General features: G+C 37.5%; 1 protein-coding gene across 1 annotated transcript in view; it reads left to right on the forward strand.

The window, feature by feature from the left end:
• Positions 1-18,862, forward strand: part of LOC136856423 (dipeptidase 1-like) — a 295,422-nt gene that overhangs the window by 213,647 nt on the left and 62,913 nt on the right. The window contains exon 2 of the mRNA XM_067134286.1: positions 16,537-16,693. Within this exon, the coding sequence (XP_066990387.1) occupies positions 16,537-16,693 (157 nt within the window). The remainder of the gene's footprint in view (positions 1-16,536; positions 16,694-18,862) is intronic.

An 18,862-nucleotide genomic window follows, 5' to 3' on the forward strand; every position in this document is an offset into this window, starting at 1 on the left:
CAATTCTCTGACATCCCTCTTCCAATGCAATTATTATTATTATTATTATTATTATTATTATTATTATTATTATTATTATTATTCATTAGATGAAACCTTTTCATATGGAATTAAGAATACCAAAGGCCTATATGACTTGAAATTCAATTAGAAACATTATTATTATTATTATTATTATTATTATTATTATTATTATTATTATTATTATTATTATTATTATTATTATTATTCAGAAGATGAACCCTATTCATATGGAACAAGCCCACCAAAGGGGCCACTCACGTGGAACTCAAGCTTTCAAAGATTATTATTATTATTATTATTATTAATCAAAAGATGAATTATTATTTATATTGAACAATCCCACTGACTTGAAACTGAAGCTTCCAAAGAATATTAAGATGTTCATTAGGAAGAAGTAAGAGGAAGTAAAGGGAAATACAGAAAGAATCGATCTCACCATTCTTAATTCCTTCATTTTCTGATCCATTACGCAGAACTGGAGTCATCTCCTTCTCGCTGATTAAATGGGGGAGAGATTCTCCGGAATTTCTGAATTCATCTACTGGATTGTCGATTTCGGTTTTGGGCTCAGATTGCCCTGAGACTTGGGAACCGCAGGGAGTCTTCGATCAGACTCGCGTTAGTCGGTGAAAGATGCTTTCGCCTCCGTTCTATAGGATAATCATGGCCACTAGAATTGGCAAGAAGAATTGGAAAGATGAACTTCCAGCTGATATAAATGAAGGCAGTTAAGTTGTGATTGGTAAAAAGGAAACTCCCAGCCGCGCCCCGGTAGTGGCCTGTGTTCTTGGCACCTCTGGCTGTGCCAGATGCACGATCATGGCTGACTTTAACCTTAAATAAAATGAAAACTACTGAGGCTAGAGGGCTGCAATTTGGTATGTTTGATGATTGGAGGGTGGATCATCGGCATTCCAATTTGCAGCCCTCTAGCCTCAGTAATTAAACAGTAATGCACACGCCTCCAACGATACAGGTTAGGGTATACCGCTTCAAAAAAGCACACAATTATATACAATTTCTTGATTTATATATTAAATTATCTTGCGCCACAACGCCAAAAAATAACGACGTCGATCTATGTACAGTGAGATATCCGTAGATTTTGACAACGGATAATAATAATATCAAACCACAGGACTTCATTTGAACTCTGGTGAATAACCGTTCTTCTTAAGAAGCTGTTTCCATACATATATAGAGAGAGAAAGATAGAATATAGATTTTAGCCCAAAGGCCAAGCACTGGGACCTATGAGGTCATTCAGCGCTGAAAGGGAAATGGAAAGTAAGATGGAAGGAGGAGAATATGAACGGAGGTACAGCAAAAGGAATGGAAAGGGGTTGCAGCTATGGCCGGAAGGTACGCTGCAAAGAGCCTTAAGGAATGCCCACAGTGCGCCACCTGCGGTGCACTGACGGCACTAACGCCCTACAGGGTCTGGTATATATAAATTGCAGGCAAGATAGAAAAGGGCATGAGGCTTGCAACCCCATCCCAAGACACTTATGTGAACAAGTAGAAAGGCTGACACCTTCAGGAATCAGCCCCTCAAAGGGGAATCGAGAGAGAGAGAGAGAGAGAGAGAGAGAGAGAGAGAGAGAGAGAGAGAGAGAGAGAGAGAGAGAGAGAGAAGTCTGACTCTGAAGCGAGTCCATTCCCGGACCCCAACACGTAATGAAATTGACGTGAAAGTTGGTAAAAACTCGTCCGGGAAACTCACATTCGCCAATGCAAATAAAACTGTTTTTATTATTCATTAACGAAGTTCTGTACCTAGTTTATTAATGAAGTTTTTCTCTGTTTCTTGAAGGGGGGGCGGCCTTACTTCTGTTTTTATTCTGTTAGTAATTCTGGACTGAAGTCTCCTTTTGCATCTATCTGTCTATCTATGTATCTATCTATCTAAATATATATATATATATATATATATATATATATATATATATATATATATATATATATATATATATATATATATATATATATATATATGTAAAGAACAGAGAATAAAAAGAACTTACAATGAAAGAACAAATAAGATGGATGGCAAACAAAATACATTGGTCACTAAACAAATAAACCTCATACCAGCCTGCTCAATACTCTCTGATATTCTCAGTATTCTCTGATACTGTCAGTACTGTCTGATGTTCTCAATATTCTCTGAATATTCTCTGATATTCTCAACAGTCAAAGGATCGAAAACCTTCAACTTCCAAACTAAACCTCACTGGGATCTTTCTAACTTCCAGGCAACCTTTCCAGGATTGAGGAATCTGTTTCCAAATCTCACAGACCTTCGGGAGAGCCAGCCAAGACTCATGGCCTCCCCCGGGGAGGAATTTCATTTCTTGGGTCTAGGATGTGTATCGAGGCCCCTCCTGACAAGTGGTCTTTTTGGGACGGGGTCCTGGGAGGTTCCTTCGACCTGTACTGCCCACCTGAGGGCTCTGCTGTCAAATTCACCTGGCGCACCTGTACCTTATCAGAATGACAGTAATACTCTGATAATTATGTAATTAAATCGTATTTGTATTATGACAGGGACATGGTGGGGCTTTGGAATTTTTTTGGTCAAGAGTAAATAAATGGATACATATCTACATGTCAACAAGCTTGTTCCTTAATAATAATAATAATAATAATAATAATAATAATAATAATAATAATAATAATAATAATAATAATAATAATAATAATAATAATAATAATAATAATAATAATAATAATAATAATAATGGGTTTACCTTTAACCTTGCGCTACATAAAACGTTAGGCTGATAAGACACTTCTTATAAAATGCAGAGGTTTCTAAGGGCAATTTTATTAATTACGAATCTAAATATTACTGCAGATTGCTTTGCAAAAATAGTTTTTTTCGGACAGGTTACGGAGAACCTGAAAACCTTAGGAAATATGAAAAGCAATTGATAAAATCTAGCTCTTCACTTCTGTTTACCGAGCATAACAAGTGATATTCGTTTATGATTTTAACTCTCACAAATATATCATACTTTAGACATTCCTTTGGGGAAAACAAATATGGCATTCGATGATCGTAAGATAATTCTTATCTATCCTGCACGATTATTTGACTACATATCTCAAATATGGCAACACTTCAATTTCCGAGTTCATCGTTCTTTTAGGTTATGCCAGGCAGATTCTGTTATGTTCTCGTTGCTATATTTCCTTACATAATGCATCGTATCTAATTCTGTTCGTGTTAACAAGTTCCTAATTGCACAAGGGGACACCCTGACATTGTTTATCGAACCCATAATATTGTCGACATTCGGTCGGAGGTAATGATAAAGGAATTGCACTGTTTACAATTCTGTCTGCTTAGAATTCAGAACAGCCAATACTTTCTTCAGTCCCAGCGAGAGAAATTGACGTAAATATATTATTTTATTGGCTATTTAGCTGATCTACATTATAAATAAATTATAAGGTCATTTTTCTTTCTTAACCTGTATTTTAGTTGGGTTAAAAGCTCACAGAATTTAAGAGAAATTCATATTTTGGTGGTAATTCTGATTTCAATCACGTCCACTGCCAACGTGGCATATCAGATGAACGTCTAGGTATCCAGTTTAAAAATATTAATTTAGATTTAATGCCTTATTGTTCCAACTGTCTTGTTTAATTCATAATACTATAATATAATGCACTGTCTAAACGTTTTTCCTCTTGAATCTATAATAGTTTGCAAAAGAAACACAATAGTGGTATTCTTATTTCGTTTTCCTAACTGCCAACGTGGCATATCAGATGAGAGCCCTTGCATCGCTTTTAAAATTATTTACAGAGATTCAAACGCTGTGTTTTTCAAAGCTTAATGAATAAATACATCAATCAATATAAAATACATTGTTTGAAATTTTTTTCATGAAATATACATCGATTTACAAGAAAAACACAATAGTTTCTCAGTCGGATTACGACAGCACAGTTGCGATTCCAGGGGAACCGATAGATGGCGCCAGTGAGGTCGTTTTTGCAAAAATTAGTGGAAAATTTCCAATCTTGGAAAGCACTTGGCGATGCATCACGTGGTCCCCTAAAGCCATTCGAGGTTCAAGAAACTGGTCTGAAGTAGAGTTTGACTATTTCATTATCCTTTCAAGTATCTGAAAAGGCAAACGACCTGGGAGCAATGCTTGGAGCACAAGGAACAAATCTGGGAGTTCTTGAATGCTGGAAAAAGATCTTTGTGTTGAATGAACCTTAAAGAATTTCATGGCGTTCGCCTTAGGTGGCTGAATTAGCTTTCGTATTTCTTGAGCATCAAAGCTACAGAGATAAGGCTCAGTCAGTTCAGAACTAGAGGGTTTATCAATTAAGTAGTATGTGCAGTTTTACCCAGAATAGTTTTATCGGTGGAAAATCAATCGATTTGCCAAAAAATAGTCAAAAACCAGCTTTCAAGACTGACCAATATAATGGCTACTAGCTGACATTAATCGTGGATATTTTGCTAAGACAACGTTGAAAACATACCTACCATTCTGGTTGTGTGCTATAACATATATTCATTATAATTCAGATAGATATGATAAAATATATCCTTGGTTATTTAAAATTATGCGAGAATGCATCAGTTAGATCAAATTCTTATTTTGCTTGCACAGAAATAACAGAAATATAAAATTATGACATCAATATCATCAAAGTCCTTCCCTTGCGATGTTTTTTAGGAATCTGAAGCCTCCTTCACCCCAATAGTATTTTTTTTTTTTTTTTTACATTTTTCATCATTCATTGACTTCACTATCAAAATTCCTGCCTGACCCACCCAGTCTCATGTAACTAAAGGTATGACCTTTGACCGTTGCGTTGTTTTATACTAATAACTTGAATCATATTTTTGCAGCCTTTCTCTCTCTCTCTCTCTCTCTCTCTCTCTCTCTCTCTCTCTCTCTCTCTCTCTCTCTCTCTCACTCACTTTCCCAGGCAGGCCTTAACGCAGATTTTGATACCAGTATAATAATCACTGTTACACACAGGATTAAGACATTTCTAGCAATCACAAGGTGAACACAACTCCCTGAAATTTGTAGTAAAATGATTCTTAGGAATAATCGCCAATTATCAAACAGAGTCACAAGCAATTCCAAAACCTGGAATGAGAATTGGAACTGAGCGTCATCAGGAATATCCCACCCAGGAGGAGATGACGCCGGAGTCCCAGAATATAAATGAGTGATGCTGTTATCTTATGGAAATGCAATTTGTTTTAAGTGGGACTCGATACACTGAACTGTCTGTCTGTGTGTCTGAGATAAGGTATTCCATTTCATTAGCGTCGCCCTAATTGAGGTTCTTGTCTCCATTTCTCTTCTTATACTCGTAATTATTATCAAATGGAGTTATGATACTTCGCCCTGTAGGAGGGTAGTGGGGTGCACTGTAGGCATTAATTAATAATGTTCTTTGAAGCGTCGCTGCCTTAGGTGCCTTGCTGCAACCCCTTTCATCAATATACTTTTATCCATCTCTTGGTCAGGTGGGTAACGTGACCTCGTTCTGATACTCGGGTTGGGGGTTCGACTCCAGTCTAGTGACGTCAGAGTTTCTTCATTTGGTTATTTTAGTCGTCCAAAAATTGTGAGGGATTCGAGAAGTTAAGAGAGCATTGTGGCCATTACAATGACATACTTTTTGTTACAAATTGAGAAGTAGATTCTGTGTACATATATATATCGTACTCGAAAGCAGAGTCAGGCACCGTTCGTATACAGGAAAAGAAACCCCCATTGCATATTAATAGACCTTCTCCCCCTTCGGTACCATACCATTTCCATCTGATCTGAGGGTCACCCATTCCTTGAGGACCATCTCTGTATAGGCGAACTGCTATAGGACTGATCCTCGACTGAGTGGCACTCGAAGGCCTTTTTCATCGTCGAACACTTGAAGTTTTCTCTTCACTTCAGCATTCCCCTACACCTGGGGCCTTCTCCCCCCTTTCCCCCCTTCCCAAAGATGCCCCACCTCCGTCCCCGTCTGTCCTGTGTCATGAGGGGCGTCTCATCCAGGTGGGTGGCGTCCTTTCTTTCTCCTCCTCCAGGTGGAAGAGGGAAGGTGAGTCTTTGAGGCACTTCGAAGTTTCCTCTTGTCGGCTGTTATTCTCTTCCCTTCCTCCCCCTCCCCCTCCTCCTCCCTTTGAAGACGTCCCTTGACGAAGGACTTGAGAGAGAGAGAGAGAGAGAGAGAGAACGATTAGTCACGAACCTAAGGACTATAAATAGAGGCGCAGGGAGGGGTGGGGGTAGAGAGTTATAATTGATGGGGTTCGTCACATGGCTGATTCGATCCACCGAAAACTACACCCACCGACTTCAGTGACGCGTACTTTTACCACTTGGCTGTCAAGGGACGAATTGCTTACTGATAATTCCCCTTCAGTGATATTTCCGTGGTAGGGCGGAGTGGAATTAAAAGACATTTGTAGCTTCTCTTGTTTGTACATTAAATGTCATGGTGATGTGATAACAATTCTTTTTATATATATATATATATATATATATATATATATATATATATATATATATATATATACAGATATTTATATATAGATATATATATCTATATATATTTATATATATATCCAATATATATACACAAGCTTGATTGCGCGCGCTACTCTGCGCTGGAACCTGGCACTGCCTGTTATGTCCGCCCTACCCTCCTGATCCCATACTTGCCCCGCCCGCACCCGGGGCGGACAAACAGGTTTGCAGGAGGAGGGTGGATGTGTCATGTCTCCCCTACCCTCCCTATCCCCGACCTACCCAGCCCCCACCCGGGCCGGACAAACAGGTTTGCAGGAGGAGGGTGGATGTGTCATGGTACCCTCCGTTCCCTATCTACCCTGCCCATACCCGGGGCGGACAAACAAGTTCCACCTGGATTTTATCATTATAGACAGGTCAATAGGTAGTTATGGGTGCATGTTTGCGTACATGTTATTCATACGAATACAGCCATTTACACAACTGAACCTCTCTGAACAACATAACTCATAAACAATAACCATAAAAATATATATATTTAAGAAAAGAATAAACCTTGTAACACACACAAAAAAAAAAACAGAAGCAGAAAAAAGAAGTAAAGACCATTCACAAAATCTCGGGGAATTCCGATGGAAGGGGCTTTTTGCAGCTGTCAAATAAATTTCGGGCAAGTCAGCCGAATATCTTCCCCATTTTTTCCATCCCCCTCGGCGGGGGAAAACTTGGCCCCTCCATCAACAGAACTTAAATATTTTAGGCGGGACGATACTATTCCCGAATCTCGGAGCGACAACGGGAATCCTGGAGTAGCGTCGTGTCGGAACGCTGCTCTTTCAAGACTGATAAATTGACTTTTGTTTGAAAATATTTCTCTCAAAATTTCGTCTTAAGAGTTGACTTTGCATAACAGAATGTAGAATTTAGGCCAAACGCCAAGCGCTGGGGACTACGAGGTCCTTCAGCGCTAACTTTGCATATTGATACGTTCGGATGACTGAGCGACTTTGCATATTGAACACACGCAGTTTAAAAGCACCGAATTTTTAGGAAAATTTATTTTTATTTACCTATTTTGATGTATAATAATGATGATTAGCTATATATATTTGGCAGTGAAGAGCTGTTATAAGGTTACAAAAGGATTTTGTACAATTCTAGAAACAGTTTATACCAGACAGTTCAAAAACAAACGACTTACGTATCTAGGTATCTAGAGTAATTTCAGTATGCTTGAATATATATAAAAAAAATATATATATATATATATATATATATATATATATATATATATATATATATATATATATATATTGTATATATCATAAAATCATTAAAACGAAAATTCCTCTTCGTTTCAAAGTAATATAATTTTGTTACTTCTTATAATATAAATCAATTCATTCATTAAATTGCTTAAACGAAAATACCTCGTTTAAATCTCCACGGTCTTCACCAGCCCGTCTTGCAAAGATTTTCTTCTTAATCATAATAATTTGACTTAGGAATCTCTTTCCAAAAAGTCAGAAGGGACGGCTAAGTCAGGCAAATTAGCACAGGATCCATCAAGGAGTACATATCATTTTGATGGTCGATCTTCCAGCTAAAAATGATCAATTATAAAGGTACGACTCGTTGCTGCGCGCTACGCGTGCTGTAACCCAGCGCTGCTGTCTCCCCTACCCTCCTGATCCCCTACCTTCCCAGCCCCAACTCGAGGAGGATGAACAGCAGGTGGAGAGTGATGTCTCACCTACCCTCCCATTCCACTACCTACCCCGCCCCCACCCAGGACTGACAAACTGGTTCGCAGGGGGTGGGTGGCTGTGTTATGTCTCTCCTACTGTCACCGGGGAGGATTAACAAGAAAGGTCCACTCGGGTTTTATTATTAGAGATAATAGATTATCGACTGAACAGGATCTCAAGGGAACATCCTTGCCCTCACTTTGTCCTACTCCCATCCTAAAAGCCATAATTTTAATTTCAACTAACTAACATGACCTTACTGAGCTCATAACAACAATAGCAGGTGGGTTTGCCCCCGTTTTTTTGTCTCCTATGCTAACAACTAACTTTGCCAAATTTAGCTCAAACTGATTGAGGTGAGTTTACTGAAACTTTCTTGGCTTCAAAGGCTCCCACTAGTTCCACTGCTCGTTCCTCACTTCACAGAGTCATCCTTGACTTAGGTACTAACTACTAAGTACTCTGGTTTTCATTCTTCATGACCTTTCTGGATCATGCCCAATATGACCTTCGCTCGTTTGACCTCACTGTATTTCCTTGAGCTCCAGCTAATGTTGACCAATCTCTTTGGTGTTCCAGAACTTAATTTACAACCACTTTCCTCTTAACCCTCACCAACACCCACTAAACAATTCTACCTTTATGTCGCTACTCCTGTTAATTCTTCCCTCGCAACCCTTCTCAAAATCCACAGGCCTGTCATGACTACCGCGAAACACCCCCCAAAACTCGCCACATTTGTAACTTCACCAGCAGCTCATTACTCCATCACACCCTCTTCTAATTTGGCAAGCGTCTCCGCAAACTTCGCAGGCACAATTTAACTTCGCGAGGCCTGCCTAACTTCCCCATGGCCCCTTTAACTTCGCAAACTTTCTCTGTCTTCACCGGGTCAGCTCAAATGACACTGGATTCCGGGCCCGTGCCTGTATGAGTGTCCTTTGTTTACCTCAGGCTACTGCTTCTTCTTCTTCTTCTTCTTCTTCTTCATTTCCTGAACTGGAAGTTGCGACTTACACTCCGCTGACGTTCGTATCTCAACTTTGTATCCTTCCCACTGATTTGCATTTGCTGGGAATGCAGTTATTGAGCTTGCTCGCTCTCTCTCTCTCAATATATATATATCTATATATATATATATATATATATATATATATATAATATATATATATATATATATATATATATATATATATATATATATATATATATATATATATATATATATATATAACCTCAACACTTCTCCTCATTGGAGTGGTTGGTTCTAGAAGGCGTTACCTCATATTTCTGGCTTTCGGTGAATCTTAGGATGAAGTTGCTAGCCCCATGCCCTTCTCCACCAAGACTGCAACCCAGCACTACCAACTATCCACCAAATACTTGATTCATTATCCATCTTTCCTTGGAATCGAACATGAGGCTTATCGACGACAGAGACCAGGTTCGAGTCCCTGCCGAGGACAGAAAAATGTGGGTGCTTTCAGCTATAACCATTGTGCTGCTGTTTACCTAAATAATGAAGTGAGAAATGGCATAGGAGTGAGGCTGTTAGCCCTACATCCTATTTCCTGGCGTCAACTGAAGCAGATACTCTTCACAGATTGGTCAACTGGTGGGCTGTAGACTAGGATTGAACTATGGACCTTTCATATGTGATCCCAGTGTTTTGCCATAGGTGTATCGTTGCAACAAACACAAGCTACACATACACACAAGCCACACATACACACAAACACATGCTACACACATACACAAACACATGCTACACACATACACAAATAAAAGTTACACATACACACAAACACAAGCTACACATACACACATACAAACACAAGCTACACACACAAACACCCACACAAATGCAAAACAACGCCAACGAATTCCCTTTTTAACGAAAGCGTCCCAAAGAGCAAAGGAAATAACACGAGAAGAAATAACCTCCAAATATTCGTCGCAAATCGCACGTAGGAAGGAACGACAGATAAAGAGAGAGAGAGAGAGAGAGAGAGAGAGAGAGAGAGAGAGAGAGAGAGAGGGAGGGAGGGAGAGATAGGACCCGGGAGCGACCCATAAAGAGATGGGTACGAAAGACGTGGAAGGGAAATGGGAGAGAAATAAAGAGGAAAGGTGGAGAGATAAAGGAATAAAGGGAGGGGAAACGAGCAGGAGGGGAAGGAAGTCGTGAAGGCACTTCTGAATGAGAGATGGCCAATCTCGAGAGAAAAATAGAAATGAGAGAGAGAGAGAGAGAGAGAGAGAGAGAGAGAGAGAGAGAGAGAGAGAGAGAGAGAGAACTACGCCACAGAAGAGCAACAAAAATAAGCAAGAATCCGCAGCAAATAAGATGTGACATTTTGGGACAATTGCAAAAATCACGACACGAAATGCAGAAAGATATTTGGAACCAATAAAAAAAGTATTCCGGAAGAAGAAGAAGAAGAAGAAGAAGAAGAAGAAGAAGAAGAAGAAGGAACACCCGCTAAAGAAGAAAGATACGAACGAGGAAAAAGTCACCAAGCGAAGGACTAGAGACAAGAAATAAAAGTAAAGCAACAACAGCAGAGAAGAGATACTGATCTCGCAAGGAGAGAGATAAAAAGAGAGAGAGAGAGAGAGAGAGAGATCCGAAGTTGAAAGGAGAAACAAAAAAAAAAACGAAAAACTTTTAGTGGGAAGTGAAAAGCTCTTTCAGACCTTGATTGCAAAACCGAAAAGTGAAAAGGAATTATCCTGAAATTGTATGGCAAAGTTGGGAAGTTCGCGCCCAGGACCAAAAGAAAATTATAACAAAAATACTTATCTGGGCGTTTAAACTTTGGTCTGGGAATTGCGGGGTATTATCATTAAGTTTCTCCTTTCAACTAGATGCACTCGGGGCAGTAAATCATAAAAATTCAGACATGGAAGATATCATCTCCATTTCTGTTAAATCTGTTTCATATCCACTTGTGTGTAGACTATCATCGTGTAGCTGAAATGTAAAGGCGTTCCCTTTGGACTATGTAGAATGCCACATTCTCTCTACATGTTCAGACCATTTGAATTAGTGCATGAATTCTGAAATATCTGACTTATTTCCGGCATCTTACCGTACTCATAATCCCCTTCTCAGTCATCAAAATACAAGCATGACAAAAAATAAGTAAAATAAAAATAAGTAACCAGAGAAATCTGTTATCAAAGTTCTGGCATTGCAATACTGATTGAATGAATGTAAACTTCAAAATGGAAGTTTAAATATAATCTGATAATCATTTTCAGTCCACCTATCGAAATGGATTGCTCCAATCAACCAGTCAGTCAGTGAACTATTCAGTTAATCAGTCAACTGTTCTTGCATTAGAAAATGACAGGATTCAGAATATTTTACTGGTGAAAGCTTTTAGTGGTTCATAGTGCAGACAGGAACACAGGACATAAAAGCTAAAAAGTTTAAATATTAAAAGAAGGATTTAAAAAGCAGAACACTGACTTCGAGAACAGGAGAACGAAAAGTTGAAATGACGAAAATTACGAGACGCAGAGAAAATCAAAATGATCCGGAACAGGGGAAGAAAAATTCAAAATGATATTGTGTACGAAATGGTTTTGGATGGTCGAACTTACTGGGGAAATATCGCAACTCAAAAGTAAAAAAATGAGTCACGAAAAGGAGGTTGGTTGATGGCAGGAAGTGCTAATAAAAGAATCAAGAAATGAAAAGGGGGAATTAAAAGAAATTCGAAGAATGGGAGAAGGAAGAGGAGGGGAAACTATTCGAAGGGAGACACAGGTATCTCTGTACGAAAGCCCAGAGAAAGGGAATAGAGAACCGGAATGAAAGCTATAGATGCAGGAGGAAGAAGAAGAAGAAGATTCAGATGAATATGGATGAGGGGAATAATGGAATGTTTGGATAAAGTGAGATAGAGGAGAGGGGAAAGAAATGGAAAAGGGATGAAGGGGGAGGAAGAGGAATAGATGCAAAAACAAAATGTTTACCTATAAGAAGCTTTTCGAAACTGATTAGAATGAGCTTGTCCGGGAAACACAACGATGTATAAACGCGTAGCAAGAGAGAAAAAACTGTGATGGAGGTAAGCTCAAGCTTTGAGTATAGGGGGAAGGTGAGATACACTGACAAAATACAATATTTTTCAGAGAACGTCCAGGAAAAACAAATTATCAAAGTAAGAAAAGACAGAGTATGTATTCATCTGTGCCTGTAAGTTTGAACAGTTGCTTTTTGGTCTGTGCTTATTGTGACAACCTACAAGGTCTTGAATGATATTTTAAGGCAAGGATTTTAATCAAGAAAAGACTGATTAGGTCTGTCATGCATCCAATGGGAATTGAGAGCTATGATGATTTATTGGTATCTGCTCTTGGGAGAAGTATTCAACATCTGGGTACTATCAAGGTTTCTGTAAGTTATCAGTCATATATGTGAATATTGTCATTCTTACAGATGTACTTAGATTTCCTAGTCAGATAGAGAAAATTAAGGTTAATCTAACATCATAAAGTTAAAATTTTCAAAATGTAGATTACTCTAAAACCATAAAGTGCAACTTTTAAAAAAATCTGCAATGCTCTATCACCCAAAACATAGACCAACCGACCGTCAACCCAGCATACACACCAACTCAGCGAGGAATTAAAACCTTCAAAATTCATTCTCTAAAAGTAGGCAACATAATTTTGAGAATTACATTCTCTCTAAGTCGAACTTATTCGCCTCTTCATCTTAGAAACAGCCCAGCATCATTTACCCTGGCCCCCATTAGGGGGCTGCCGGATACGAAATACCTCTTTGGTGACAGATTCCCCGGAACTGGTTCCACTGAGTAATGCCCTAACCACTTAGGACCCATTGCAATCTCTTTTTGGCAAAGTTACAATGTCGTTTTGTCATTTGAAAATATTGTCATTGCCTCTGGGGGAATGCTTTCTTCGGCGGGGGGCACAAACAAATATCGCAGTTTCCTGAGAGAAATGGGAATAGGAGCTTTTGGTGGTATAAAAAATAGAATAATATATGAATGTATATATATATGTGTGTGTGTGTGTATAAGTGAATCACGAAGATATGGAACTTGATGAATGTAGAAATAAAGACAGTAGTTGCTAGGCCTTTCGACTACAATGGTCCTTTACTAGTAGTCGAAAGGCCTAGCCCCCACTCCGTTGTTTCACTTTTTTCTTTCGTGGCATTTGCCTTTGTATGTATATATATATATATATATATATATATATATATATATATATATATATATATATATATATATATATATATATATATATATATGTGTGTGTGTGTGTGTGTGTGTGTGTGTGTGTCACACTTTAGGATGGGCTTGTCGCTACAAAGACTAAGATCCAAGTAAAGAACCAAATGAAGAAATCCTGATTCCGCAACGGGATTCGAACCTGCTTTCAGGTTATCAGAACGAGGTCGCGTTACACACCTGGCCACGAAGAAGGATTGAAAAAAATATATATATATATATACATGTATATATATAAACACATAAATATAAATATATATACATATATTTATATGTATACATATATTATTTATTCAACGAACTTTATCAAATAAAATAATATATTCATATCAATATAATGAGTAGAAAAATAAGTAAAACGTTTAAAAACATATAAAAAAACTAAAAAAATGTAAAAATTAAGACAAATGAACGAATGACAAATAAACGCACAGGAAAGATAAAAAAAAAAAGGGGTCACAGAAACTCGCCCAAAGGCAAACAGATAAATAAATAAAGACTTAAAGAAGAAACAGTTTCACAGAATAAATAAAACTCTTCAAAAGACAGACGACCATCGAGTCCTAAGCTCCGAAGGATCCCTTAAAAACTTTGGCTCGAGTCTGACCTCTCTCTCTCTCTCTCTCTCTCTCTCTCTCTCTCTCTCTCTCTCTCCAGCGTCCTGTCCGAAAGATTCAGGGGGAGAAGAGGAGGACCCATTTCTTCTTCTTCTTCTTCTTCTCTCAGTTCTTTTCCGTTTCTTTATCGCTCTTCCATTTGCATATTTTGATTGAGAGAGAGAGAGAGAGAGAGAGAGAGAGAGAGAGAGAGAGAGAGAGAGAGAGAGAGAGAATTTATTTCAAGGTGCTCTTCGATCAAGTACAGTTTTGGATCGAAACTGGTGCTGAAGGTTTTTGTAGTGTCTCTCGTTCTAATCTGATATTTTCGATTTTTACGACTATTCACTCTTCTTCTTCTTCTTCTTCTTCTTCTTCTTCTTCTTCTTCTTCTTCTTCTTCTTCTGCTTCTTCTTCTTCTTCTTCTTCTTCTTCTCCATGACCTGTGATATATTACGTTTTTCCTTCCTTGCCATATTATTTCTCCATCTCCTGGGACCTCTGGCATCTCTTTTCCCATTTCTCTATCTTCCATCTCTCTCTCACATTGGTCTGTTTCTTCATAATCTCCTATCTCTCTCTCTCTCTCTCTCTCTCTCTCTCTCTCTCTCTCTCTCTCTCTCTCTTTTCAAGTCTGGGCACCATAAAGAAACCGAGTTTCTGTCTAAATAATAACTTTTCCTTGAGAAGAAACTCCAGTTTTCATAAACATTTCAGATAGATAGATAGAATATAGGATTTAGGACAAAGGCCAAGCATTGGGACCTGTGAGGTCATTCAGCGTTGAATGAGAAATTAACAGTAAGAGAGAGAGGGTGGAAAGGAAGAAGGAAGAAAGAGAATATGAACGGAAGTGCAGTAAAAGAAATGTGGTATTCACATGACAATCGAAATAAATTATATTATCCCTCATTTCTGCCCAAAATACCCAAGGTCATTAGACGTTTGGGTATTGGCACTGCCCTTCAGAGCAAGCTAATTACATCATAAATATCCCCAAAGAAATTTTAAGGTGATTTTTACTCTCTATAGTTAAAAAAAATTCCTTTTATAGAAGACAATAGATTGTACAGTTGACAGTTCAATTTATATCCTAGAATATTTTTATTCTATTTTATTTTATCTTATTTTATTTTATTCACTAATATCAAAATTCATCTACAGATTTTTGTCAGTTACCAAATGTCACTACAAAATTCAGTTATTTAGTGAAGCTAAAGAATTTAGATCTCTTAAGCAATTCTCTTATTCTAAAACTACAAAAAAATTAAGTAATTTCTTTTAATAGAATTTTGATGTAATCGATTAATAGTAAATGTTAAAAAAATTACTATTATTATTATTATTATTATTATTATTATCAATTTCGTGTAGGTAATCATTAATTTGCATAGACACTTACGAAGAATCAAGAGTTATTTACAAAAATCTGTTTTTTTATTTTTGTTTTGTGAGTTGCCTATAGTTTTAATAATAATAATAATAATAATAATAATAATAATAATAATAATAATAATAATAATAATATTAATATTATTATTATGATTTCAGTAGATCAAACCTATTCACATGGAATAATAATAATAATAATAATAATAAATAATAATAATAATAATAATAATAATAATAATAATAATAATAAAACATACCTCATTCTGACTACAAAAAACGACAATTACAAAAAAAAAAAAATGATTCCGAGTAGACATCGAAACGGCAATCACCAAAAAAACTCATGAATTATGCAAACGCGAAAATAAAAACGCCGCGAAATTTCGGTTCCTCTCGCAAATATGCAAAAGAGGCGATGACTATTATGACAGAAGTAATTGCTTTGATGTCCTCTGTCCTTTTCCTGTATGTTTGTTTGTTTGTTTGTTTGTAAAGGAGGGTTGTTCACTCACTTTTTATAAACAATTTATTTTTATAAAGGAATATTTTAATATATATATATATATATATATATATATATATATATATATATATCAATGATCTTTAAAATCAAATATAACATTGCCAGCCCCGGGCTGAGGACGGCAAGTCTAAACGTGGAATTAATTACCCACAGGCTGGTGAAAACCTACAAGATTCACGAGAGGTTCTTCTGGTATCGAATGTTAAAATATTTTTGATGCTCAATTTTCATTAAACTACATTTTCTAAGTTTAAGCCTCATTATTGTTAATTTTTAAAATGTATTTTCTTCTATTAATTCCCTTTAAATGTTTGAGAAATATTCAATAAACTAAATAAAAATTAATTCATGCATAAAAGAATCAATTTCTTAGCAATGCTGTTTCAGGTTTACATTAAACATTAGACAAATCTAGCTTCAACAAACGTCTAACTCATCCCCTGTCTATTTCCCTCCTTCCAGAGTCTGGTAGACGGCCGAGTGTCCCATATTTCCCGCAGCCACAGCAGCTGTAGCGTAGACACTTGTAGACACGACCCTCCAACTGTCTACACTCAGCTCTCCTATTTAGACTCTCCAAGATCGACGTCTTCGAATGGTTTCACACACCGGAGAAAAGGTGAGTCGTTTTTGCCTACACTGAGCCTCTGGAACGAGGGGAGAGAGAGAGAGAGAGAGAGAGAGAGAGAGAGAGAGAGAGAGAGAGAGAGGCCAGCACTCGTGAGTGATTCAATTTTTAGGGAGTTGGCCCAGGGTACAGCTTGCTCGCTTTGGTATTGGGACGGGACCTTTCTCTTCAGTGAGTGGTGATGTGTGTGTGTGTGTGTGTGTGTGTGTGTGTGTGTATGTATATATATATATATATATATATATATATATATATATATATATATTTTAGCCAATTATACACACATAACTTCTTTATTCACATATATCAAGCCACAAAAATCACTTAAAATCAAATTCACTGACCTTGGGAACAACTTACACCCAACGGGAATTTATAATCGATAAGTACTCCTGCACTAGCCAGGATTCGAACCGTGACCTGTGGTTTAGAAACAACTGCAGACAGTGACTTTAACTGCTCATGAAGAAGCATTAACCAAGTAAAATTCCACACTGGTGTAAGTTATTACCAAGATATTGTGCATTTAATGTTAAATTAGAATTGTGGCTTATTTTTATGTATATATATATATATATATATATATATATATATATATATATATATATATATATAATATATATATATATATTACACTTTATCACTTACACAATTGTTCTGTACGATTAATACAATTGATAATATAATCTCACTGCCTCATTTAAACTGAATTGTATCTAGCGGAGATATTTATTCAGGGAAACCTTTCCAGGATTAACTGTCTTCATTGCCGAGGACATACATACATACATACATGCACACACACACATTTATATATATATATATATATCATTATTAATTTGGCTCAAAACTGCCCCTAGCAGTTGTGGACCTCCTAGCCAGACCCAGTCCACAGGGTTAATTGCTGCAGTCCCACACGTTTAACGACCATTTCAAATGTCGTGCGAGCAGAAGCATCAGCCATTAGGTCAGGCACGGCCATTAAAACCATTAACTTATGACGTGGATGACTTCCAAAAGAGACGACCCGTTTGAAATGGCTCCGTCAGTCATCTGGGACCTCTGGGGTAAGCGGCCGTATAGATTCGGGAGTTTTTTGGTTGGTGGGCTGTTTTGGAAGGGGTGGTGGTGGGGTTGGACTTGGGTTTCCTGGCTGTGTTTGGAGATTGGGGAAAGTGAAGTTTGCATGGTGTGGATGTAACAATATATACTGTATATATATATATATATATATATATATATATATATATATATATATATATATATATATATGTATGTATGTATATTATGGTGCTGTGCATTGAGTGGGAATTATGAATTCAAGAGTCAGTCACTCTGATTAATTCATCTCCATCGAATTTATTCAAAGCAGTTTCCCTTCTCCTATAGGATATGCAACTCCTCAGATAATAGTTGGACGTTGGGCACTCTAGAATCAGTCAGCTTTATAAACTAAGCAATACGAATCATTCATTATCTTTATTTGTGTCTTTCCAGCAAAGAGAATCTTTTAAATTTATGAAAATGATAAATTATGATCAAAGAACTATTTTATACCTAACATCACATCCTCAGGAAACCATCTCATGCCCTTCTCCAGGCTATCCTACCCCATTTCCTGCCCCTCCCGTCGGCCTACCAAGAGAAACGGGAATAAAAACGACTCAATTTCTGAATATTTCCCACCCGCCCGGAAGGACTCACCCCCCACCCCCCTCCTCCAACCCCCGCCCCCGCCCCCCGTTCTTCTCCGCTTCGCGTCTCTCTTTCACATTTCCAGCTGACCATCCCCGGTGCTGATTTCATGTTGCTGACGCCGAGGCCATAAAAATGATGAGGCTGACAACGTGGCAGATGGTTTTATTGACTGTTCTCCTCCGCCTCCTCTTCCTCCTCCTCGCCTTGTTCCTTTCTTTATCAGGCGTTTCTTGTTCCCCCTTCCTTGTTTTATATAAATTTAAAGTGTTGTTTCTGGGTCTACGTAATACGGCGATGGTATTGTTGTTTATAGTGTTTTATTCATTTTATAAACACCATTATCTTCTTTCTCCTTGTTTTTCTTCCTTTATCAGGCGTCTCTTCTTCCCCCTTTCTCGTTTTATTACGAATTTAAAGAGTTGTTTCTGATAATTCACAGACGTTCCACTCCGTTTACGATAT

This window comes from Macrobrachium rosenbergii, chromosome 35, assembly GCF_040412425.1.
Source record: "Macrobrachium rosenbergii isolate ZJJX-2024 chromosome 35, ASM4041242v1, whole genome shotgun sequence".
Lineage (NCBI taxonomy): Eukaryota > Metazoa > Arthropoda > Malacostraca > Decapoda > Palaemonidae > Macrobrachium > Macrobrachium rosenbergii.